The sequence below is a fragment of the Tamandua tetradactyla genome, chromosome 26, assembly GCF_023851605.1.
Source record: "Tamandua tetradactyla isolate mTamTet1 chromosome 26, mTamTet1.pri, whole genome shotgun sequence".
Classification (NCBI taxonomy): domain Eukaryota; kingdom Metazoa; phylum Chordata; class Mammalia; order Pilosa; family Myrmecophagidae; genus Tamandua; species Tamandua tetradactyla.
The window spans coordinates 19,502,999-19,528,269 of record NC_135352.1 but is presented as its reverse complement, the minus strand read 5'-3'; the positions used below and the strand labels follow the sequence as shown (position 1 = coordinate 19,528,269).

At 35.2% G+C, this 25,271-nt stretch overlaps 1 protein-coding gene across 6 annotated transcripts in view; it reads right to left on the bottom strand.

Moving 5' to 3' along the window:
• Positions 1 to 25,271, bottom strand: part of TUSC3 (tumor suppressor candidate 3) — a 267,076-nt gene that overhangs the window by 55,019 nt on the left and 186,786 nt on the right. For all 6 annotated transcript variants that reach the window (XM_077144666.1, XM_077144665.1, XM_077144664.1 and 3 more), the window contains one exon: positions 25,178 to 25,267. In XM_077144666.1, the coding sequence (XP_077000781.1) occupies positions 25,178 to 25,267 (90 nt within the window). The remainder of the gene's footprint in view (positions 1 to 25,177; positions 25,268 to 25,271) is intronic.

Sequence of the window (25,271 nt, the reverse complement as noted above, 5' to 3'; positions counted from 1 at the left end):
TCTACTTGACCTTCCAATTCAGACTGCAACATATCTTTCCAAACTTCATATGTGTGCCCTTTCTTCTCTAGTCAGACTATCATCCCTGCCTGACACACATTTTCATCTCTACCTTCCAGTCTTAATGCATGATCAGCTATCAATTAGACTGATTTCTATCCTCTTCTAAACCAATTTAAATAAGACTTATCAGGAGGGTGCAAGGGTAATTCAGTGGTAGAATTCTCACCTGCCATGCAAGAAACCTCAGTTCGATTCCCAGCCCCGTGGATTTCCCAAAACAAACAAGCAAAGAAACAAAAATTCAACAAATGGTGCTGCAATAATGGGGATACTCACATGGAAAAAGAATGAAATGTGACCGCTGCCATACAACATAAAAAATATATATATGACTTATCAAATCTAAATTAAGTAACCCTTTCTCAATTAAAGCTTTTCAAAGCACTCAGCTCAATGTATTTCTTTTTCTAATCTGAAACAGACATATATACAAATCAAAATATACTTATATTAATATTTTGGATTGTTTTCTGCTTCATTATTCTCATGATTCCAAATGCCTGGTAAAGATCTTGAGGACAAGGTCCCCAAATATCTAAGCTAATGCTAGCCAGACAGCATCACCAAATGTTTGCTGATTGTTGTTCAACTAAGTTCCGCATTTAAAATTTCAATGTTATATCTTTTCTTCCCCACCAAAAATCTTAAACTATGGAACACATTATCAACTTGCCTCTCAGGTCAATCTCAATATCATCTCAATCCTGTCTTCTTAACTGTTCATTTAAACATTTATGAAGTTCTTCTAATCACCAGCCTAGATTCACTACCACAGTTTTTGTTCCCCTTGCGATCTGCTGCCTCACTTTCCAAACAAGTGTTTTGGCCATCAGTCTCGAGTGTCAGTTTCCTAAAATACAAATCCGCACATATCTACAGGAGATACTCTAAACATTTTAGGGTGGCACACAAGGCTTTTCCAAATATGCCCCCGATGAACTTTCTCAGTATTGTCCCAAAAGTACTAAATTTATTCCATTTCCCTTAAACTTATTACTTTGAACCTTCCAATAACTTTTCATGCCTCAATGCCTTTACACATTTTCTTTTTTATACTCTTTTGCCCAGTTATCCACTTGTCAAATTTCCATTTAAATGCAAAGGTCAGGGCTCTTCTATTTCACTGTCCTCATTCCTGTAGATCCATCTAGGCAGTAAAGCTGGTGTTCCATCTTTGCTCCCACACAAATATATTCAATCCTATATTTAATTGTCAGTGAATTGCACGGTTGCTGTCTATTTACCTGTCATTTTCCCATCTGGGAGCATAAGAAGAGAGAACAATGACTCATTGTTCTTTGGTTTATAGTTATCTAGTAGTGCATGACTTTATAACAGACAGTAATAACTACTTACTGAAAAAATTGAAACTATAGGTTTACAAAAGTGATGAGCAATAAAGCTTTTGAATTTTTATGTTATATTCAGTCACTGAAAAGACAGACTATATGAAGGAACTGACATTACAATATTTCCTGAACTTCAGAATAGGAAACAAGAGCCCACTAAGTTTAACCTAATTAAAAATTCTTTTTTCTATGCAGTAAATTTAAAAGCTTTTATAGGTATAGCTTGGCATGAGCATTTTTGAGGTGTGCATGCATTTACATTAACCTATTATCTTATTCAATTACTTTATGCCAGTATTATAAAAGTGGCATAAAAATTATAAAAAATATTGTCTGACATAAAATTAGGTTTAGTTTGACAGACTTATAATGCTGAACAGTGGTGCTAAAGCTTTGAGAGATAAACTAGCTTAAAAAGAAAGCATTCAGAAAAAAAAAGTCTAAAACCCACTAAACATACTTTCGATAAATTAACCAATGACTATTTTCAATTCATATTATTCAGTGATCAAAAGTAGCACTCTTCTAGTAACATTGTATTTATGTTGCTCTAGATGCTGAATCAATTTCATGAATCTGCCTACAGCCTAACTTCTCAAATTTAAAAGCACAAAATGGTTGAATAAAGTTGACAGCTCAAAATATATCTCCCTAAAGAAGCACTTTAGTTTCCTAAAATGTTGAGATTGTTGGAAGGTGGTTCAGAATAAGTTTATGGTCTTATCGTTGTACAATCATGATTTCAATGTGGTTCACAGAGCAAAATTATTTAATTTTCAAGTTATATAATATTTATCATTATATTAATATGTTTCTCATATTACAGCCCACATTTCAGTATAAGAAACATAAAACTGACCATATTATAAAAATAATGATAATGGTGTTATCTTTTCTCCACTCCTACAAACATAATTTCACATGGAAGCTTCTCCTATTGACATTTCAAAGCCTTTTAAAATATTCACATTATGAATCTGGCATCTACTTGACTGATAAGAGCAAACTCATGAAGAAAATTTGAAGGCTACTTTCTTAATTAGCTTGCTTAGAACCTGAATTTTAATACCTAATTAAATTCCTTGTTAGATTACATATTATGAGAAATCTTTGTTTCATTTCCTGAGGAAAGCTCCCCCAAATAGAATGCTGTTCATGAGAAATAACATTTTCTTCTTTTCCTTTTCTTAACTGTAAAATGAAAATAAGCAGTAGATATACAAGAATACAGCAAAAGATACCATATTAATGCCTTAATAGTCATTCCTTACTGACTGAAAATACTCTATGCACACGGTGTTATATAAGGAGTATGAGACATAAGAGAAGGTAATACCCCATTCTCTAGATTACAATCTAGCTCAATTAGGCACAAAAGATAACTATTTTTGTTAGACTATTAAAATTTGAGAGAGATTCAGCCATGTACATATACATGTCTTAAAGTACATTTTAACTGAATCCAATATCCAAACTTTCAACAAACAAATCAAATAGCAAATGGATAACTTGGAGATGATCTCTATTGTCTTATGGTACAGAGATTCAAGGTTTATAAGCAGGAAGGGAAATACAGTATTTTACTGAATTATAAATAAGACTAAGAGCATGAAGATGAATAGAACGGGAAGCTATTTGGGAATTTCTAAAAATTATTACCAGTATGATCCACATGTCCTCATTGTGGTGAGGCAGTACTACATGAAGAGATGTGTGAAGACCTAGTTTCCTCTAATATATTATGTACAGTCATTTTCAAATATGTTAAAATGCAGAGTCTTCAGAGAAACTGTTATCAGAGCAGCTACACCATTCTAATGGGTCATTTTAAAGGTACTTTGTTAACTATCATATTATCAAAATAGTTATTTCAAAAGAAAATATTTAGAGTTTATGCTAAATTACCATATAGACTGCATTGTTAGGTGCTCAAAACTAATTTAATGGAATATTCTTCCGATTGATTTCTAATAAGTTTCACAAGAGTCTTCTTGCTTAAATCTTTCAAAATAGTTATGTTTAAAATATTTTAAAATACAGTTTTTTTGCTGAGAATAGGAGGCAGAAGGTTTTAATTAAAAGAAAATATGACTGAAAAACAAGCTGACTTGGATTCCAATGGCTTTGCAACTAACTTGCTATGTGGCTTTGTGTGGCATATTTCTCAGGGACTGCAGCCTAGCCATGCTTAAAATTCTTTAATCCTTCTCTCCCTCTCTACATTCACTCTCTGCCCTCTGTACCTGTAACCCCCCTCTCTGTTCCCCCCTTCCCCCTCTTGTTGTAGACCACCCATTTCCGTAACTCACCACTAAACCGCAAGCCTTCCTGTTATTCTCTTCACTCCTCTATACCTAACCTAAGCCCTCAGCCTAGCAACTGCCTCCTGCCTTGTGTGATTGGCTGTCCCTTCCTGACGTGTGCGCCCAAGACTCCACCCCTCCCCGAGAGTACTTAAGCCCCACGCTTACCCCGCTCTGGGTCGTCCGAGCCCCGGGGTCTTCGGACCCCAGATGTCTCACTCCTCGGGTTCCCGGGTGGCCCATCCCGGAGTGTAACAATAAAAGCTTAAAACCCGAATCTGGCCTCAGTGAAGACTTCTTGCGACCGCCGGCTGGGGAAAGCGCCGGCTCCAGCTTACCCAGGTTAATTCCCGCGAGCTCACCCCAAACCCACCCAGTGTACCGGTCGCGCGGCCGGGCTGAAGCTATCAGCGGCAGCTTTGGGCAAGTGGTTCTCACTTTCTTCTGGATCTTACTTTCTTTGTGTAAAAATTCGAATGACTGCAGTAAGGACTGTTCCTATTTCAAAATTCTATGACAAAAAGTTTAAATCACATAAGAACAAACAATCATAAATCAGGGAGAGGGCGAGAAGAAATAATAGAAAATTCCCTCTAAAGGGTATTCATGCCTATCTCAGTACTGCTCTTGGAAATGTTTCTCAGCTGGGGCACAACTACAATCGGTGTAGGACAATTCCTGTAACTGTTCCACACATTGCAGAATATTTCGCTGGTCACTAAATGTCAATCACCGTGAAACTAAAAATACTCTTATGCATTTCCAAACTGCATTTTAGGGGAGAGGGACGGCAACAATAAATGTCTCAAGGAGAACCCCTGAGCCTACTTTTTTTAGCTGCCATAAAGTTAATGAGGACCACAAGCCAATAAAGGTATGAGGCTATCTTAAAAAATAAAAAGTTCCTTTCAAATGTCAGTCATGTCATGTGAGAATAATAGAGGGAGGAGGCCTGGGGGCACAAATGAAATCAGAAGGAAAAGATGGATGATAAAAACTGAGATGGTATAATCTAGGAACGCAAGAGTGTATTAAGATAGTGACTAAATGTACAAATTTAAATATGTTTTTGCATGAGGAAGAACAAAGGAATGTCAATATTGCAGGGTGTTGAAAATAGATGGTAATTCATATTTTAAAATTTTAACTTATGTGTGAGACTAAAACAAAAGTTTATTTGGTACAAAATTTATATTTTGACTAGTGCATTTCATAACAGAACTTATGTGGACAGCTTAACTGAACACTATAAGTACATGGAACCTTGAGGAGGGCATGAGATTTTGTAGGTTTGTTCAAGAGTGATGCCCTCATAAATCCCAGAGTGATTTTAACAGTGAATAAAAAAGTATTTGCAAAGTCCCCTTGGGGGAATGGCGAGAAAGAGGGAAATTCAACTTCCCCAAGTGGAAAATTCCTGATGTTCTCCCAAGCAGCGGGGACGACCAAAGCAACAGGCTGAGCCCTCAATCTTGGGGTTAGTTCATAGGTAACTTAACCCTGCAAAGTATAGGCTATTAAAATTAGGTCTAAGAGTCACCCCCAGAGAACCTCTTTTGTTGCTCAAATGTGGCCTCTCTCTCTCAGCCAACATGACAAGCAAACTCACTACCCTCCCCCTCTCTATGTGGGGCATGACTCCCAGGGGTGTGGATATTACTTGCAATGTGGGACAGAAATCCTATAAAGAGCTGGGACTTAGTATCAAGGGATTGAGAAAAACTTCTTGACCAAAGAGAGAAGAGCAAAATGAGACAAAAGTATCAATGGCTGAGAGATAACTAACAGAGTCAGAAGGTTATCCTGGAAGTCATTCTTACACACGATATAGATATCACCTTTTTAGTTAGGGTGTAATGGAGAGGCTGGAGGAAACTGCCTGAAACTGTAGAGGTGTATTCCAGTAGCCATGTTTCTTGAAGATGATAGTATAATGACATAGCTTTTGCAGTGTGACGATGTGATTATGAAAACCTTGTGTCTGATGCTCCTTTGACCCACCTTATCAACAGACGAGTAAAACATGGATTAAAAATAATTAAATAATAGGGGGAACAAATGTTAAAATAAATTTAGTAGATTGAAATGCTGGTGATCGGTGAGGGGGAGGGATGAGGGTATGGTATGTATAAATTTTTTTCTTTTTTTCTTTCCTTTTCTGGATTGATGCAAATGTTCTGAGAGGGAATCATGGTGATGAATATACAACTATGGGATCATATTGTGAGTTACTGTTTATATACCAAGAATGGAATGATCATATGGTGAGAATGTTTGTGTTTGTATATTGTTATGTTTTAAAAAAGAAAAAAATGTCAGTCAGGTCATCTTACTCCTCTGCTCAATATCCCCAATGGCTTTTACCTATTTAAGAGTAAAATCCAAAGTCCTTGCCATTGCTTACAAGACCCCACATGCCACACTCCCATCCTGTGCTAACACAGTAATCTCAACCATAAGTTTCTCCTTTACTTTCATTACTACAACTACTGACTTCCCTGTCATTCCTCTAAAAGGCCAAGAATGCTTCCACCTCAGGGCCCCTGAACTTGCTATTCCTTCTTCTTCCAGATATTAGCAGGAATTACTCTCACCTTTCCTTCAAGTTTCCATCTCCTTTTCAGATAAGCCTTTCCACAATGTCTATATAAAAAATGCATTTCCCCCCATCCTATCACTGTGCTGTATTCTTCTCTAAGTACTAACTACCTGACATGTTCATTTTTCATTACCTGTCTCCCTCCTCTAAAAATTAAAGCTTTTAGAGGTTGGGAGCTTTATCTGTTTTGTATATTGCTTAAAGCACAATGCCTAGCCAAGACTATATAGCAGCATAACAGCCACAATACTACACAATAGGTAATCTAAACTTCTGTTCAATTTATGAATGAATCAAGCAATCAATAAATACAAGCTGCCAAACTGCATGTTACTTTTCAGCATTAGTAATCAATATAAGAGTTTAGAAAGAAGTTTCCTTCCCTCATAATATCAATCTATATAACTAAAATGAGATTGTATAAACATTTGGGGAAATCAACATGCAAGAATCTCAGCAGTTCTTCCCGATACTTGAGTTTAAATTAAACAAGTAAGGAAGCCTTAATTTTGTCTTCTTTGCACAACGACTACTTTCAGTTTCTTTTGAAAGGCCTAGTATATTCAAATGTGTTCATCTTTTTCTGTAGTATCTTTCTCTGCCTAAGAGTTAGTTACCAAAAGACTGAGGATTATTTAAATAAGAAATCCAAAAGCTCTCTATTTATTTGGGTTTCTCCTGTCAATATCTTCTAATTTCTTTTGAAATCATTAATGCTTTGGGGGGGATTATGTCAGAAACACAATTAAATTTTTTCTTCCAACCTGGATAAGTATGGTTTTTACCCACACAAACTCATTACAAACACTTTCTTACAGCATTCACTTTAGACAGTAAAGATATGAAGGAATTAGCAACTGGTCTTTTCTAAATTAATAGAAAGGGACAATATATACTTCCTAGTATGTACATAAACAGAGTTTCTATTCTTTTCTCTGGAACTCCTTTATCATCTTCAACTATGCCTAGTAATGCAGAAACCAAATGCACTGTGAGTTTACAGTCTGATGCAGCTATTAGAAAATCTAATAAAAAGTTAGTTTTGCTTTTTTATTGTTGTTTGCTAAGTAATTTAAATCTATTTTCCAAAAAGAAAAGTATTAGTCCTACTCTTCCATGTTCAGTACACCTTTAACGAATAGTATTCCAACTTGATACTGAATTTTTTAAGAGTGGCAATGACAAGCTGAAGAGCAAAATAGAGGACAGTAACAAGGATGGGGAAGGTAACAAATCTGCAACATGACAACAATTAAAGGAACTGGGAATAGGTTGCATAGAAAAAAGTCCAGTATGACAACCAACCTCAAATATTTGTTCAGCTGACATGTGGAACTTACAGGGGACCTATTCTATAGATTCCAGTGCATAGGGAGGCACTTCAAAGGAACAGTTTTTAGCTTAATATAACATATATCTCCCCAACAAAAAAAGCTTTCTAAAGTTAAAATTGGCTGTTTCATGAGAAAGCAAGATTTCCTTCTATTCTCAAAATATTGCCATTATCTTGATTGCAGCTTTAATAACTTGAGAACCATAATCAACCTCCTTTATCTTATCTGTGTCAGTAGGGGATAGTATTTTATTCAAGGCAGGGTTTGCCTGGTAAAGGTAAAACAACAAACCAAAATAACAACAGCAACAACCACCACCTCACTGTTTGCTATAAGCAATTCTTATAGATCAATTTATAGCAGGTAACAGTCCAAGAACCTTGACAAACAGCTTATTTACTAGGACTTGCTTTAAGATTCTCACTTTCAGTCAAATCTAAACAATTGTATCACAAACTCTGCCTAATCCAAATCAGCTTTCTGTCTTATAAAACTTACCTTATACCACTTAAGTCAAGATCCCAAAGCCCTAAAAATTTCCAACTTCTGACTTCCTCCTTCCAAGATCCTGTAACAACTTCCTTACTATTATAAGTTCTAATACATTTAGCTTTGCTAGCTTTCACCTGGTGAAATTGTCAGGAGTTTAATATTTCCATGCATCTGTGTACACAAGGAATCAACTGTTCTGTTACCCAAAAAATATCTTTTATATCTACAACAAAATCAACCTCCATCCTAAAATACTACTTTTAATATATTATCCTATGGCTTAAAAGTTCCAGTAGTAAACAACACATACTCAAAAAGCACTTTAAAGATTATCTTCCACCTGAAAAACATCATGTTGGGCAAAATAAATCCAGACAAATACTATGTGATTCTTTTCATGGGAAGTTCAAGCACAGGCAAATTAATCTGAGGTGACAGAAATCAGAACAGTGAATGCCTATGAGAATGGGGGTGTGACTGGAAGCGGCCATGAGAAAACATTCTGTGGGGATAAAAATGCTCTATATCTTCACTGTTATGTGAATTTATACATTTATCAAAAATTGAAGTTGTATATTTAAGATTAGTGTATTGCACTACTTGTACATTTTACTGCAATATACATATTTAAATCAATTTAAGACCTATGTTTCCAGACAAGATAGAGAAGTGCATTTTACCCTGTTACTCTTGCTGAAACCCTGGACATTAGTAGTCTTTTCATGTTTGCTTTATATATATAAAGGTAGTCCTTTTTACTAAAGAACAGTGCGAAGGTGGCACCGTGGCAAAATTTGCCTGCCATGCTGGAGATGTGGGCTCAATTCCCGGTGCCTGCCCATGCAAAAAAAAAAAAAAAAACTGACTACTAAAGGTGGAGAAAAGAAAGCATTCCAGCTAGGGACCTTAGAACCCAAAGAATAATACAGCAATGAGTTCCTTGGGTTTTCTTTCTTCTTCATATATCGTGATTGGATGATGCTAGAGAAGCCAGCAAACTAGAAACGCTAATGGACACCTACAAGAATAGTTCCACAAAAGCCTGCTCTCTGACCAAAGAATCAGGAAAGAGATAACCTAGAAAGAGAGAAAACTTTTAGACAAACATTGTCTTGGGTCACCCCATCCTATCCTATCTTTAAATCATTTTATGTCTCCCTATTGCTCATATAATCGAGAGCAGATTACCACAGGCTCTCAAGGACCTTCATAATTTAGTACCAAATTATCTTTCTAGCCACATATCTCAACACCCACATGCACTAGTCACATAACTGTATGCTTTTGTTCATATCTTGGACATACTTTCCACATATTCTTCAACTGATGAAATTTTATTTTCTCTACAATGCCCAGCCTAAGGAAAAATTTCTCTGTCCTCCTTACTCTTTGCTTATTCTTTGCACACAAAGCACTTTATTTTTATCATAATGACAGTTCTTATCACCTTGAATCAGAAATAAGCAGTTAATCTGCATCCCTGACTAAACTGTGAACTTTTTGAATGTAAAAACTGAACCTAGAATACTATTACATTCCCAGTGCAACATAAAGTGAAAGGTTCAAAGTAGTTACTCATTGAATTTAACTGAAATGAATTATTTGAAATGCGAATATTTCTGATAGGAAAACATGATGGACTTCACTTTTTCTGAGTCAGTGCTTTTGGTTTCCTGAACTTTGAGATTATCTGGGTTTGTGGGGTGTTTGAACCCATGTAATTTGATCACCTAAATTCACTACTATGCAATCGCTGTTTTTTCAATCTGAGGAACATGCAAAGGAAAAGGTATTCAATCTTGCAATTAATAATCGACTCTATTCAAGCATATACTATAAGTAGTTTGTGATTTTTGGAATGTCCTTTGTGCCGACCCAAACCCGACTTATAAAGAATGAGCTAGCAAGATATTTTATATGTTTTGTTATTGTTACTGATTGCATAAATTCCTGCTTCTACGGCATTTTTTCAAAGGCCAACCACTTGTTAAAAAATATATATGTATTCTAAGAGTTCTGTTTTGCCTTTAAGTACTTTATAAAACACTGAATTAGTTATTTCCAGTGCCTCAGTTACTGCCTAGTAGAAAGGCTACATTCTTTAGAAACTGCACTAAATCTAGTAAGCCAAAAAATATTCCAAATAGCCTTTTACACTGATGCACAATTTTCTCATCTTCCAAATCCTTTTTTTTTTTTTTTTTTTTTTTTTTTAAAGGAAAGACAGAGAGAAGGAAGGAAGGATAGAAGGAAGGAAGGAAGGAAGAAAGGGAAACATTTCCAAACATTTTCTTGCTTTATTGTATTTTGTTTTTCCGTTTTTGTTACATGGGCTGGGGCCGGGAATCGAACCGAGGTCCTCCGGCATAGCAGGCAAGCACTTTGCCCGCTGAGCCACCGCGGCCCACCCCCCAAATCCTTTTAAGAAGGGGGAAAAGTCATGTTCTACCTGGATCTAAAGTTCATTGTAAAATGTAACCAGTAATTAATAAGGAAGCAAGTTTCATTATACATTTTAGTTGTTTTCTGGAGCAAGCTAGTGCCTTTAACAGTCACATTAATCATCTCAGACTATATTACTTCTGTTAATGCTAGGTTTTATTACTGACATTTTGATACTTTAACAAAAACCCAAATAGGATGGGGTTTTACTAGCATCAACAGAAGAGTGAGTGTGAGCGAGTGAATGAGTGAGAGAGAGAGAGGGGTTTCAAGTTTCTAGAACTATGGTGAATGGAAGTGCTAGGAGAAAAATGAGAAAAAATCTCTCTAAATAAGAATGACATTAGTAATGACAGTAATCAATAATGAAGTATAAATTACAACTCATTGAAAAGTTATTATAGTTAATCAACTGCCAGTTCAATTTGAGAGTTGTTTAAAATATGGTGACAAGCAGGTTTTCAGTCCTTAATATTTTAACCAGTAAACAAAACTTGAGAGAATTAATGATTTATAGATAGCAAAACTTAAAGTTCAAAAAGCTTGAACTCATACAAAGCATCTTCTCTGACTTCAATGAATGAAAGCTAGAAATCAACTGCAGAAAATAAGTTGAAAATTCACAAATATGTGGAAATTAAACAACCTACTCTTAACCATGGATCAAAGATGATATCAGAAGGGAAATCAGAAAATTAGCAATGAATGAAAAGGAAACTATAACATAACAAAATCTATGGGATGCAGAAAAGGCAGTGCTCAGAGGGGACTTTATAACTGTAAATGCCTACTTTAACAAAGAAGAACTCAAATCCATAACCTAACTTCACATCTTGAGGAACTAGGAAAAAAAGAAGAGCAAACTAACATGAGATGAACAGGAAGGAAATAATAAAAAACAAACTGCAGATAAATGAGAGAATAGAAGAACAACTGAGAGAACAATGAAAACAAAAGTTAGCTCTTTGGAAAGCAATAAAACTAACCCCAATGTGTACTCTCTCTGTTTAATAATAATAATAATATATAAAAAAACTGACAAACCTTTACTAAGCTCACAAAGAAAAAAGAGAGAAGACACAAATAACTAAAATCCAAAATGAAAGGGGACAAAGTACTGATCTTGCAGAAATAAAAAAGATTGTAAGAAACTACTATGAACAAATGCATGGCAAAAATTATTCTAGAGGAAATGGCCATATTCCTAGAAAGACAAAACTTACTTAAACTGACTCTAGAAGAAACAGAAGATCTTATAGGCCTATAACAAGTAAAGAGATTGAATCAGAAATCAAAAGCCTCCTCCAAAAAGACTAGGCAAGACCAGATGGCTTTACTGCTGAATTATATGAAACATTCAAAAGAAAAATTGAAGCCAATCATTCTCAAAATCCTTCAAAAAATTGAAGTGGAGGAACTCTTCCTAATTTATTCTATGAGACTAGCATTACTGATACCAGGCCCCATTAAAGACATCAGAAGCAAAGAAAAGTGCAAACCAAAATCCCTTATAAAAACAGATGCAAAAATCCTCAACAAAATGCTGGCAAATAGAATCCAACAGCCTATTAAAAGGATTATACACCATGACCAAGTGGGATTTTTTCTAGGAATCCAAGGGTGATTCAACATAAGAAAAGCAATCAATATAATATAATTCATTAATAGAATGAAGGGAAACCAATCACATGACCACCTCAACTGATGCACAAAAGGCATCTGACAAGCGCTTCTTGATAAAAGCACTGAGAACACTAGGAAGAGAAGGAAACTTCCTCAACAGGATAAAAGGCATATATGAGAAACCCGGAGCTAACATACTTAATGGTGAAAGATCAAAAGCCTTCCCACTGAGACCAGGAACAAGACTACTGCTATTCAACACTGTACTGGAAGGTCTAGACAGATAAATTAAGCAAGAAAAAGAAAAGGCATTTAAACTGGAAAGGAACAGATAAAACTATCTCTTTTTGTACTTGACATGATCCTATATGTAGAAAATTCCAAAAAATCCACAAGAAAATTATTAAAACTGATGAATGGAATCAGCAAAGTTGCAAGCTACAAGAGCATCAAACAAAAATCAGTTGCATTTCTATTCAGCAATCAAAAATGGAAATAAAAAAAATCCATTCACAACGGCATCTAAAAGAATAAAATATTTAGAAATAAATTTAATGAAGGAGGGGAAGGATTTCTATACTGAAAACCACAAAACACTACCAAAAAAAATTAAAGAAGACTACATAAATTACTTCCATGTTCAGGGACAGCATGAACTCAGATCAGTATCTGTTGGGGAACAAAATAACAAAAGCTTACTATTTGTCAGGGACTGTGACACCTGCTACCAATTCCAGGGGAGGAGTCCCAAAGCAGAGAGGATAGAACCATGGTTTCAGGTATCAGGGTGGGCAGCAAAAATACAACTTACACAGGCAATGGATGGAACAATGCTCTACTCACATAGAAGAGACAGAGCAAGATTAGGTTTAATAGTGAGCATCAGTCCCTCATGGCCAGCATGTCTCTAACCACAGTTGATGCAAGGAGATGAGGAGAATGCAACACTTTTGTGCTGCAGACAAAGGACCATGCTTCCTTCCTGCCAGGGACAGATATAGTAGAGGGTTTGCCAAGGTGCCATAAAACACAGAAGCCAAAGTGTCTCTGTGATTGTTTATAAATGCTTAAGACAAAAGGGAAAGGAATGTGCTGGCAGAACACTATCTGCTAGGCAATGTGATTTATGTCAAGTCACCCCAAAGAGGGAGTCAGTCTATATTTATCATCCATCCTAGGTGCCAGGCCAAACATATCTGGCCCTGAGTACATGGTTTATTCTAAGTCACAGGAAAATAACAGAATGCACTTGGACTCAAGATGTCAACACTATGCAAAGAAATCTACAAATTTAATGCAATCACTACCAAAATACCAGCCACATTTTTTGCAGAAATGGAAAAGATGATTTTCAAATTCATATGGAATTACAAGTAGCCCAGAATAGCAAAACCAATATTGAAATAGAACAAAGTTGGAGGTCTCTAACTTCCTGACTTCAAAACTTATTACAAAATTAGAATAATCAAAACATTGTGTAAAGAGAGACACAAAGACCAATGGCACAGAATTAAAAGTTCAGAAATAAATCCATACCACCTGTTAACAAGGGTGCCAAGAATATTAACTGGGGAATGAATATTCCCTTCAACAAATAGTGCTGGGAAAACTGTATATCCACATAGAAAAAATGAAGTTGAACCCCTATACCTCATACCATATACAAAAATTAACATTAAATGCATCAAGGACCTAACTTAAGAGCAAAAACTATAAAGGGAAACCTTCATATCCTTGGATTTGGCAGTGATTTCTTAGATATAACACCAAAAGAAAGACCAACAAAAGAAAAAATAGATTCCATCAAAATAAAAACCTTTAAGATGTCTAGAGACATCATCAAGAAAGTGAAAAGAAAGTGAAGAATAAGAGAAACTAATTGCCAATGGTTTATCTCATAAGAGTTTAATAACCAGTTTATATTTAAAAAAACTGCTATAACTCACCAACAAAAAGACAAACCAATTTAAATGGGCAAAGCACACTATATAGACATTTCTCCAAACCAAATATACAAAGGCCAATAACCATGTAAAAAAAGTTCAGCATCACTGGTTGTGATGGTTAAGTTTATGTGTCAACTTGCCAAGGTTATGGTATACAGTTTGGTCAAATAAGCACTGGCCTCCAGGCAGTAGACTGCTATCTATAGTTGATTACATCTATAATGAAAAAGGAGACTGCTTTCAGTAATAAGAGACGTCTCATCCAATTAGCTGAAGGTCTTAAAGGGAAAAATGATTGCAGCAGTTAGAAGGAAGAATTTCTAATTCTACTTCAGCCAGCCGGATTTTCCTGGGGAATTCACTGAAACTCTCATCTAAGTTCCCAGCTTGTGGCCAAACCTATGGAATCTGGACTTGTCAATACCAAAGGCTGTGTAATCAATTCCTATAATAAAAGATCTTAATATTCATATACATACATATATCCAGTAAGCTGTGTTACTTTGCTGAACACTGATTAATACACTGGTTATCAGGGAAAAACAAGACAAAACCATGAGATACTACTTTATACTCACTAGGATGGCAATTAAAAAAATACAGAAAACACCAAGTGTTGGTGAGGATGTGGAAAAACTGACCATTATACATTGTACGTGTGATTGTAAAATGGTGTAACTACTTATGGACAGAGTTTGGCCTCTGAAAGTTCCTCAGAAAGCTGAACATAAGAATTACCATATGACCTGGCAATCCTACTTTTTGATATAACTAAAAGAACTGAAAACAGAGATGCCAGTGGATATTTGCACACCAATGTTGACAACAGCATTATTCACAAAAGCCAACAGATAGAGGCAACTCTAATGTCCATCAACTGTGAATGCATGTATATGAAATACCTCAAATAAGCAAATTCATGAAGATAAAATGTTGGATGTAAGTTACCATGGGGAGTAATGGGGAGTTACTCCCTAATTGGCGCAGTGTCTGTTGAAGGTGGTGAAAAAGTTTGGGTAATCATGTTGGTAATGGAAGCACAATATTGTGAATATAACTAAAACCACTGAATTGTACACTTGTAAGTGGTTAAACTGGAGAATTTTGAGTTGAATATGTTGCTACAATAAAAATTTATTAAAAACAAAACAGAGTATGAGCATCAAAAGAACACAGTGACGATGTATCAAAATGAAAGGTAAGAGAAGTATTTCACTTTCATATAATGATGAAGCAATAGAATAGGGGAAATCTTAAATATCCAAATATACTGTCAGATACTAAAATTTTCTAATTGCAAATGATTTATCTGCCAAGATATAATATTACACCTGAGATACAATAATTTCAAACAATTAGAAGACAGAGAGATTACCATGAAAATAATGCAGGTGTTGCTTCTTCATAAATGAGGCTGGAGGTAGCTTATATGAATTGAACAGTTGTAAGATTTTAGTAGGTACCATTTTGGATCCCATATAATTTTGAATATAGGTAAAGAGATTGTAGCTATTCATTTGCATTTTAGTTAAACTGAACCTGAAAGCTATATACCTCAAAAAAATACAGTGGTATGATGCCATCTTAAATAATGCAAAAAGGGTTGCTACAGATTTAATGTTTACATTTTGAATCTGAAGCTGTAACTAAGAGACTTAATAAGTATATAAGTTGCATATCAAATTTCAAACATAATATATGGTTAATGACGACTTATTTTATAAAGTTCCTTTATAAAAATCAGTGTGTTCGGCAGTGTGACGGTGGCTCAGTGGCAGAAATCTTGCCTGCATTCCAGAGGCCCAGATTTGATTACCGTTGCCTGCCCATGTGAAAAAAAAACAATATGTTCATTCTTTTAATGAAGAAAACTGTAAAGTTACCTTTCAGCTTCTGACAAATTCTTACAAAATTTGATGTGGAACATAATAAATTTATTTCTTCACAGAAATAAAACGTTGCCTACACAGTAATTGCTTCTTTGGGAGAGAATTAAAGCATTTTTGCATTATTAACATAGCAACTCTTTGCTACTGCATCTATTATAAATTTCATTTTAGAAGAGAGGCTTACTTTGAATATTATATATTTCAAAAAATTTTGTTTTTAAGTTTATACTATTAGGGATAAAGAAAGATTATAAGTCATAGTAGAGGCAAGGAATATTTAAAAGTTGTTTTTAAACATTTTATGATAAATATTAACTATTTTAATATACAACTGGGGTAAGTCAAAATCAAATATCTTTGGGTAAGTAAAAAGCTTTAGCACATATAAGGATTAAACTATTACAACCTATATAAAGGAAATTATCAAGTATATTAAACATAAGTATTGATTAGAAGTCAGAAATAATTTCATAAATACACTGTGCATAGTATGTAGTCAATGGTTTTCTTATTATTGAGTTAAAAGGCAAACAAACCTGTTTAAAGCACTTACCTTCTCAGATTACTCCAAAAACAAGGAAGCAATAACAAAAAGCTCAATATTTTACAAGTACCTACAGGAACACAGGCAGTACTAGCAGCCTAAATATAGAATAAAATGTACATAATCCATTTGGTCTGGTAATTGTATATGCATGTTCATTAGCTCATTCATTCAACAAGCAACACATGCTAGAGATGAAGGCAAGAAGCTTTGCTAAAGACCAACCAGTCAGATTAAAAATAAAATATCCAAAGGAATCGAAAGATAGGGCAAAGCTTTCAAAAGGTCAGATGCAGGGTCTTAGCAATAAAATAACCAAGGTATTGAGGCAAAAGCTTTAAACAATCCCAATTTCTTATACCATACAATGCAATAATAACCAAGGCTTCAAGTTTGAGCCACATACGGTACTACATCTCCCCATTAATCTATGACCTACATGAGATATCGATACTCCTAGGGCAAAAAAAAAAAAGTACCTGACATTTAATGGGCTCTCAAGAAATGTTAATTGGATGGAAAAATAAAGGAATGAATAAATGATAAAGCATAATCCCAATTCCAAACTCTACCATATATTTTCTGCATATCTTTAATATATCATGTCTTTTTTATTTTTTAATATTTTCATAATGCTAACATTGTCTTTGCAGCTGGTATGAAGATTGCAATAAAACTACTGAACATCCTTTGTAAATATTTCTATTTAAAAATAATAAGTATTTGATTAAATCAGCCCATACAGTTTTCACTTTATGCCTAAAAATGGGATGAATGTACCTTTAAAATGTCCTCAAAGATCTTTAGCATAAGCAAAATCCCTGAAGCATGAATGAGTAATACTGAAGAAGGTATAAGACCATTATGGTTGTCTGAGACATAGAAAAAGTGCCTCTTAAATGATAAATTCTAGATTAAATCAGCAGCATATCACTTTACAATAAAATGCTTTTGCACATACACAGAGATAAACAGTTCTTGGCCTCATTCACAACTGAACTATAAAGCAGAGAATTTTTTTTTTTTAATAATCTACAGCAAACCCACAGCATTCTGTAGGCAGCATCTAAAAGCCAAATCTTGAAAAAAAATAAATTTATTTATAGTGAGGATTATAACCTACATATAAACTTTATTTCACTGAATGCAGTTCATTCAAGATGATTTTTTAACAGCAGAAAAGCTTTGTCCCATGTAATCATACAATTGTATCATTTCCCTTTAGCTACATAGTCATGACTGTTTTTTTGTTTGTTTTTTTTTACCATGGGCAGGCACTGGGAATGGAACCCGGGTCTCTGGCATGGCAGGCAAAGTAATGACTGTTTTTGTGATGAATTCCATGCAGTTAAGTGTACTTGACTTTGTGCCATCACATACTACTTTAAAAATAAACTTGCAAATCAGCACAGCCTCATACTGACTGCACTATTAATTTTCTTTACATTCTCAGTATTTACATTTAAGTTCAATGCAATGAAACTTACATTAAGATTTTCAAGTTCTTCTAGAAATGTTTTATTACATAATTCATATATGAAAATGTGAATTGAGTCACCAACCTTACAAATATATTTAATTAAAAAAAGAAAAAAAAAACTAATAACTAACTGAAGACCCCAAAACATACTCTACAGTCTTTTATTAAGCTTGTGTGGCTCAGACAGCTCAGTCCAGTTAGTAAATTAACCTATTAAAGCTAAAATTGGGAGTTCAGAGGTGACACAAGTCTTTTTTTTTTTTTTTTTTTTGCATGGGCAGGCACCAGGAACACAAGTCTTTAATATATTGATTCTACTGATGGCCACAAACTGTCATTTAAACTACAGTTTCTGCAAATGTATATGGTTGCTTATAATGTGAATGAAGCAGGGGTGATGAATGACTCAAAGGACTGTAATGCATACATACCACTTCTGCAAAATATAATTCAAAATATTGACCCTATTGACAAAGCATTAATAACACACCTTCTATAAGGAAACACAGTCCATGGATATAAGAATTGTTCTACTATGTAATGATGTTTGATGATACATAGATTGATAGAAAAACAGATGTGTTTAAATATGCATTTTTCATATTCTTCTACAGGGGTGGTTATAAGACATATAGTATATAGGCTTAAAAAATAAACTATCCAACATTGGTGAGATGTTTTGAAAATTATTTGTTACTATTTTTTCAGAGCATATCTTTAAAACACCAATACAAAATGTGTCTCTTCATCATTTTTTTCTCTGCATTGTAATCTATTAACAAAGAATAAAAATAGCATGATATTGGAAATTATAGTAGACACCATCCATTAGTACACCACCCTTATTTCCTTGCCATTGCCACCTCAGTGTACCCCAGCATGACTTTGCACTAAGAAAAGAATTTCTTTGCCTGCTTGGCTTTCTTTGACAACTGAAGTAAACCAAGGCCTTCCCTAAGAGAACAATACTCAACATATAATTGACAGAGTTGCTGCATAAATATCTCAGCTTCTTCAGCACCTGGATGGGAAAGGTGATCTAAGTGTTCTACACTGCCCCCTGCTCACTATGCAGAATTAACTTTCAGTGACCCACTGCCTAACAAATTAGAATACACACTTTTTTTGGCTGTCTTCCCTTCCAGGACTCAGTTTCCTACTTTCCTCCCATGTTTCCTTCACCTCCAATAGAAACTATTTTCACTTAAATCATGATCTATTTTGGGGTGGACCCAAACTAAGATGGAAGTATTTCCAACTTTTAGAAGTGCTTATAAATCTATTATCAGATTTTATCTCATAAAAAACTACAAGGTAAGAAGGGCAGTATATAAGTCTCATTTTATAGTAGAAGAAAGGATAGATTCAATAATTTCCCAAAAACAACACATGTGGTAAGAGACAGAGTTTAAGGAGAACTCAACTCTATCTTCTTTACATCTTTTTCTCTTTGCCTCTACAATTCAGATATAAAAATGTCTCAATGGGCCAAAGAGTTTACTTCACGTTCTTTTCATATGTAAACATCTGTTTTTAAGCATATAAAATTGTCATATCATTAAATTGTTGACTAAGTTATATTTAAAAAATCAAAATCATTTGCATATCAATCATATTCACTGGTGGCATTTAATATATATGTCCATCCTGTACATTAAACTATAAATCAGTGTGATTCTAAGCACTAGGTATTTCAATTTTTAAAGCATTCCTTTTTTTTTTTTTTAAAGAAATCATCATTTGAATATACAGCTAGTTGGAATAGTTTTCTTGGATGCAAATATGTGAGAAGAAAAAATTATATCTAAGGTTTTCCATAGCTCGAAAACAAGATTTATCAACTTCAACACAAGAACTATCTTGTACATTGTAGAATATTTAGCAGCATTCCTGTCATTGGTGGTTAGATAACCCTACAATTGTGACAGTTAAAAATACATACAAACACAGCCAAATGTACTCAGGGAAAGGTGGGGGCAGGGTCATACCTCCTTGCATGACATCAGTTGTATAGCCCCAAGTGTCCCTTCCCTACTTTACAAGATACAGTCGACCTATAAAGGCAGTAAGTTTTGATGTGGCATTAGAACAAAACCTTTTAGGTATTCTTTGAAATTTTACAAATGAGGAAAAGTGAAATCCAGATAACATTTATCTAATGTTTCGGGGTTCTGAAAATAGCATATATTAAAAGAAATGGCAAGTGTGAAGCTCATGTTTTGAAATATTATTAATGATGTTACGTAGAAAAAGCCACAGCTTTTTATGTTTTGGCCCACATGTTTTTTGTTTTAGAATCTATTATAAGCTTGGATAGAGTAAGTTTACTGTCCCAACACTAGTGGCTCAATATAACTAATGAAGCCATGAGGCAGAACACAAAACACAGTACACAAAACACTCCAGTAAGATAAAGAGGAATAGTACATGAAATGCAGCAACATTTCTGGGAATAAGTAAAACAGATGTAAGCTTATTGGAGAAAACTTAAAATGGACTTTGAAGAAGTTCATAAACCCAGAGAAATTGTGCACCAATGTCCATTTCAGTAGATTCTGATATTAATGGAGATTCTCCTGTACTTTGGCATTTGGGTTTGCTTTACTATACTATACTATAGTTATACTATATATATATATATATATATATATATATATATATATATATATATAGTTTATATATACTATAAAAGTTCTGTTGCAAACTTTTCATTTTTATGAATCCTATCAGTGTTTTAACAAGAAAGTAGGGAGAGGTATATCAAGCATGTGTGCTCTGCCACCATGTTAATTCTGGAAATGTCACTTCACTCCTGCTTGACTGTCATCTTTTGATAGCATCATCTCGGGAATTTATATAGACTCATTTCTTTGTTAAATCGTTTATATTTAGAAGATTTGTATATGTGGTACCTTCATACAAGACATGTCATTCAATCTTCAGTGTCCTTTAAGCTCTCTACTTAAATTCTGAATGACTTGCCTGGCTTTCAATGTTCTGCATTTCCTATTTTTCCTGTTCCATGGAGATATGACCAACCCAAATATGGGTAGTAACATCTGATTAGATGGTTTCCATGGAGATGTGTTTCCACCCATTCAAGATGGGCTTGATTACTGGAACCCTTTAAGAGAGAACCATTTTGGAAAAAGCTTTAGAGCCAGGAGAGCCATGAGAGCTACCAGAACGGACAGAGCCCCAGGGAAGCCACTGAAGAGAAAGCTAGCAGATCTTGCTGAATGCCATTCCAGCTGAGAGAAACCCCCAACATCACTGGCCTTCTTGAAGCAAGGTATCTTTCCCTGAATGCCTCTGATTTGGCATTTTTATAGCCTTGCTTTAATCTGAACATTTTCATGGCTTTAGAACTGTAAACTTGCAACTTAATAAATTCCCCTTTTCAAAAACCTTTCTGTTTCTGGTATATTGCATCCCGGCAGCTTACAAACTAGTATAGATTTCGGTATTGGAGAAGTGGGGTGCTGCTGTGGTTTGCAGATACCAAACATGTTGGAATGGCTTTTTAAATGGATAGGAGAACATTCTGAGGAGCTTGATGGAGAAGGCCTAGAAGGCCTTGAAGAGACTGTTGGTAGAAATGTGGACTCTAAAGATACCTCTGATGAGGCTCTAGATAGAAATGAGGCATGTGTTATTATAAACTGGAAGGAAGGTGACCCTTGTCTTAAAGTTGCAGAAAATTTATCAAAACTCACAGCTGGCTTTGGCTGGAAGGCAGATTTGTAACAGCCATGAATGTCAATATTTAGCAAAAGAAATTTCTAAATTTAATGTGGATAATGCAGCTTAGTTTCCCCTCACAGTAGTTATAGTGAAATGAGATATGAAAGAGATAAGCTGTGAACTGAACTCCTGGGTACAAAGAAACCAGAAATTGATGTTCTGGAAAATTCTGGGCTTCCAGGAAGGGAGACCCAGAGATTAGTGCCCCATGTGAGGATTTAACCAAACGTAGAACCAGTCAGCCATTTCAGAAAAAGCCAGGATTGGAGATGCAGTTATCCAGGAAAGATTTGTGGAAACGCCTTTTGTTTGATGAGCATAAGCCTTGCCTACGATTAGAAAGCCAACAAGAGTGTTGTGGGAGCTGTATAAACAGAACCGCTGCCAGCCTGGACTAAAAGGCTCCAAAAAAGGGACAAAGTGAAGGTAAAATGTCTTCAGAGGCAGAACCATGAGGTCTGAAGTCAAGAAACCCGGGGTCAGAAGTGTGGACTCTCCCAAGTACTTGGAGAGGGTGAGTTTGCCCCCAAGGCAGAATGGGAGCCTTCTACCTCCTTGCAGTGGAAGAACTGTGCCACCTCAGGCCTTGGAGAAGGTGGAACGCATTCCTTAGGGATTGGGGAGAACCTGGCTGCCACCACATGGAGGGATTGAACATGTGACCTGGAGATGGCAGAGAGTCAGGGTGCAGCCCCAATGCTTGGAGAGGGTGGAGCTGAGAAAAATGTGGTCTCCCCAGTGTCCCCAAAGGTTGCATTTGGAGAGAAGCAAGCTGCTGCAAAGGCCCTTGGAAAGGGTGGGATTGTCATTTCCAAAAGCCCTGAAGATAAATGACTCTCAGACTTTGAAATTTAATGGTGTTTGTCCTACAGGTTTCCAGAACTGTTTGGGTCCTGTGACCCCTGTGTTCCTTCCAATTTCTCCCTATGGAAATGGGAATACATATTCTATGACCGTTCCTCCTTTATATGTTGACAGCAAATAACTTGTTCTGAGTTTTATGGGTCCAGAGCCAGAAGAGAATTTTGTCTTAGGACAGACCATGCCAGTAGCTGTCTTTAATAAGCTTTTGTACTGCTTCTGACTTTGTATTTTATTTGTACTGTTACTGAAATGGTTTAAGGCTTTCTGATATTGTGATGGAATGAATGTATTTTGCATTGAAAAAGAACACGTCTTTTGGGGGTCCAAAGGGTAGAATGTGTTGGTTTGAATCTATTGTGTACCCCAGGAAAGCCAAGATCTTTAATCCTCATTCAATATTGTCCAGTGGGATCTTTTTTATTGTTCTCATGGAGATGTGACTCACCCAATTGTGAGTGGTAACTTTTGATTAGGTGATTTCCATGGAGATGTGTCTCCACTCATTCAAGGTGGGGTTAATTACTGGAACCCTTTAAGAGGGAACCATTTTGGCAAAAGCTTTACAGACAGGAGAGCGACGAGAGTCACCAGAACTGACAGAGCCCCAGGGAAGCTGTTGAAGAGAAAGCTAGCAGATCTTGCTATGTGCCATTCCTACTGAGGGAAACCCTGACCAACACTGGCCTTCTTGAACCAAGGTATCTTCTCCTGAATGCCTTTGATTGGATATTTTTATAGTCTTGCTTTAATATGGACATTTTCATGGCCTTGGAACTGTAAACATGCAACTTAGTAAATTCTCCTTTTTAAAAGGAGAATTCTGTTTCTAGTATATCGCATTCCGGCAGCTTACAAACTAAAACAACAACTTTCTCTTGAATATCACTTTTCCTCATTTGTAAAATACCAGCTCTCTGATCTCACAGTATTAATACCTGGTATCTATAAGCATGTATTAAAAAGAAAATTTTTTACAAAAGGATAAGATGCATGCAGAAAGTTCATATTTTACAAGAATAAAGATAGGTGAATTTTCAAAAACAGATCACACCTGTCACCTAGATCAAGAAATACGATATCTAGAAGTTCCCCCATCACCCATTTCAGTACTACCCACCTAGCTCAAAGGTAACCATTTCATTGACATCTAACATGCATTTTACTGGCATCTAGTTCGTCTGGTTTAGAACCTAAATAAATGAAATTTTACATTCAATATATTTTTGTGGCTGGCTTCCTTCCCTTAACATATTTTCAGGATTCATTCTTATTATTGCAGGTAAAAAGTATTTAATCTCATTGCTGTATATGTTCTACTGTCTGAATACATTACAATATCTTTATCCATTCTACTGTTGATAGACATTTAGATTTAGGTTGCTCTCAATCTGTGACTATTAATAATAATGCTGCTATTAACATACCTACACTTTGTTTTGCAATCATATGTATGAGAAGCATATATATGTTGGATAGATACCTATGGAGTGGAGTTGTAGAGTCATGGGGTAGGAATATGATCAATTTTAATAAATATTATCAGTTTTTAAACTGATTGGCGTGCTTTACATTCCTATCAACAGTGTATGAAAATTCCAGTTACTGAAAGTCCACTTCGATCAGTGTCATTGATTTTAATGATTCTGTTGTATTGCAGCATCTTATTGTGGTTTTAATTTTCATTTACTTGATGACCAATAAGATTAGATTCCTTTTCATATCTTTAGTGACCATTTGGATAGCCTCTTTTTTAGAAGGTGCCTGATCAAATAATTCTCCAATCTTTTGCCCATTGGATTGCTGTTTCTTTTTTATTGTAAGCGTTCTTCATATAGTCTGGATCAAAGTCCTTCTATTACAAATGCCTGCTTCAATTCTGACTCGACTTTTTATTTTCTTAATGGGACCTTCTAACAAACAGAAGGTCCTAAGTTTAATGTGCCCTAACGTTTACATTTTTCCATTGTGTACATATTCACTTCCATAATTCATATTAGATTTCATATTTATGGTATGAGATAAATAACAAAATTCATTTTCCCCATTATACATATCTAACTGATCTACACTATTTATTAAAAGCTTTTTTTCCTCCACTGCATTGCAGTATCCTCTTGATTAAAATATTGTAATCAATCTCTTCTGAAATAAATTAAATTTCCCATTGATGGGACACTGGTTAAAAACCGTTCCTGTTCCCATATACTTCTTATGGCATTACATATCATCATAACACTACAATTGAAAAAAAGTTTTTCATGTTATTTGGTGTTATAGGTACACTGGCTGATTTTTTTATTTTTTAAATCCACACTACAAGCAGTCCTCATCCTTAAAAAGTTCAATATACTGTGTACATGTGGCAGGGATAGTAAATGAGAAGTAAAAGAACATTTTTTTAAATTAAAAATAGAATCTCTTCTTAATAAGTACTAAACATAATTTCTATTTCCTATATTTAACAGAATAAACTTCAGAATATTGATACTTAGAACATGTACTCACCACTTGTCCATTGTGAGGGTTCTTATGAGCATATGGAGGCCCACGGATATGATTCCACATCTGGCCAGAAGTCATTGCAAAGACTATACACTGA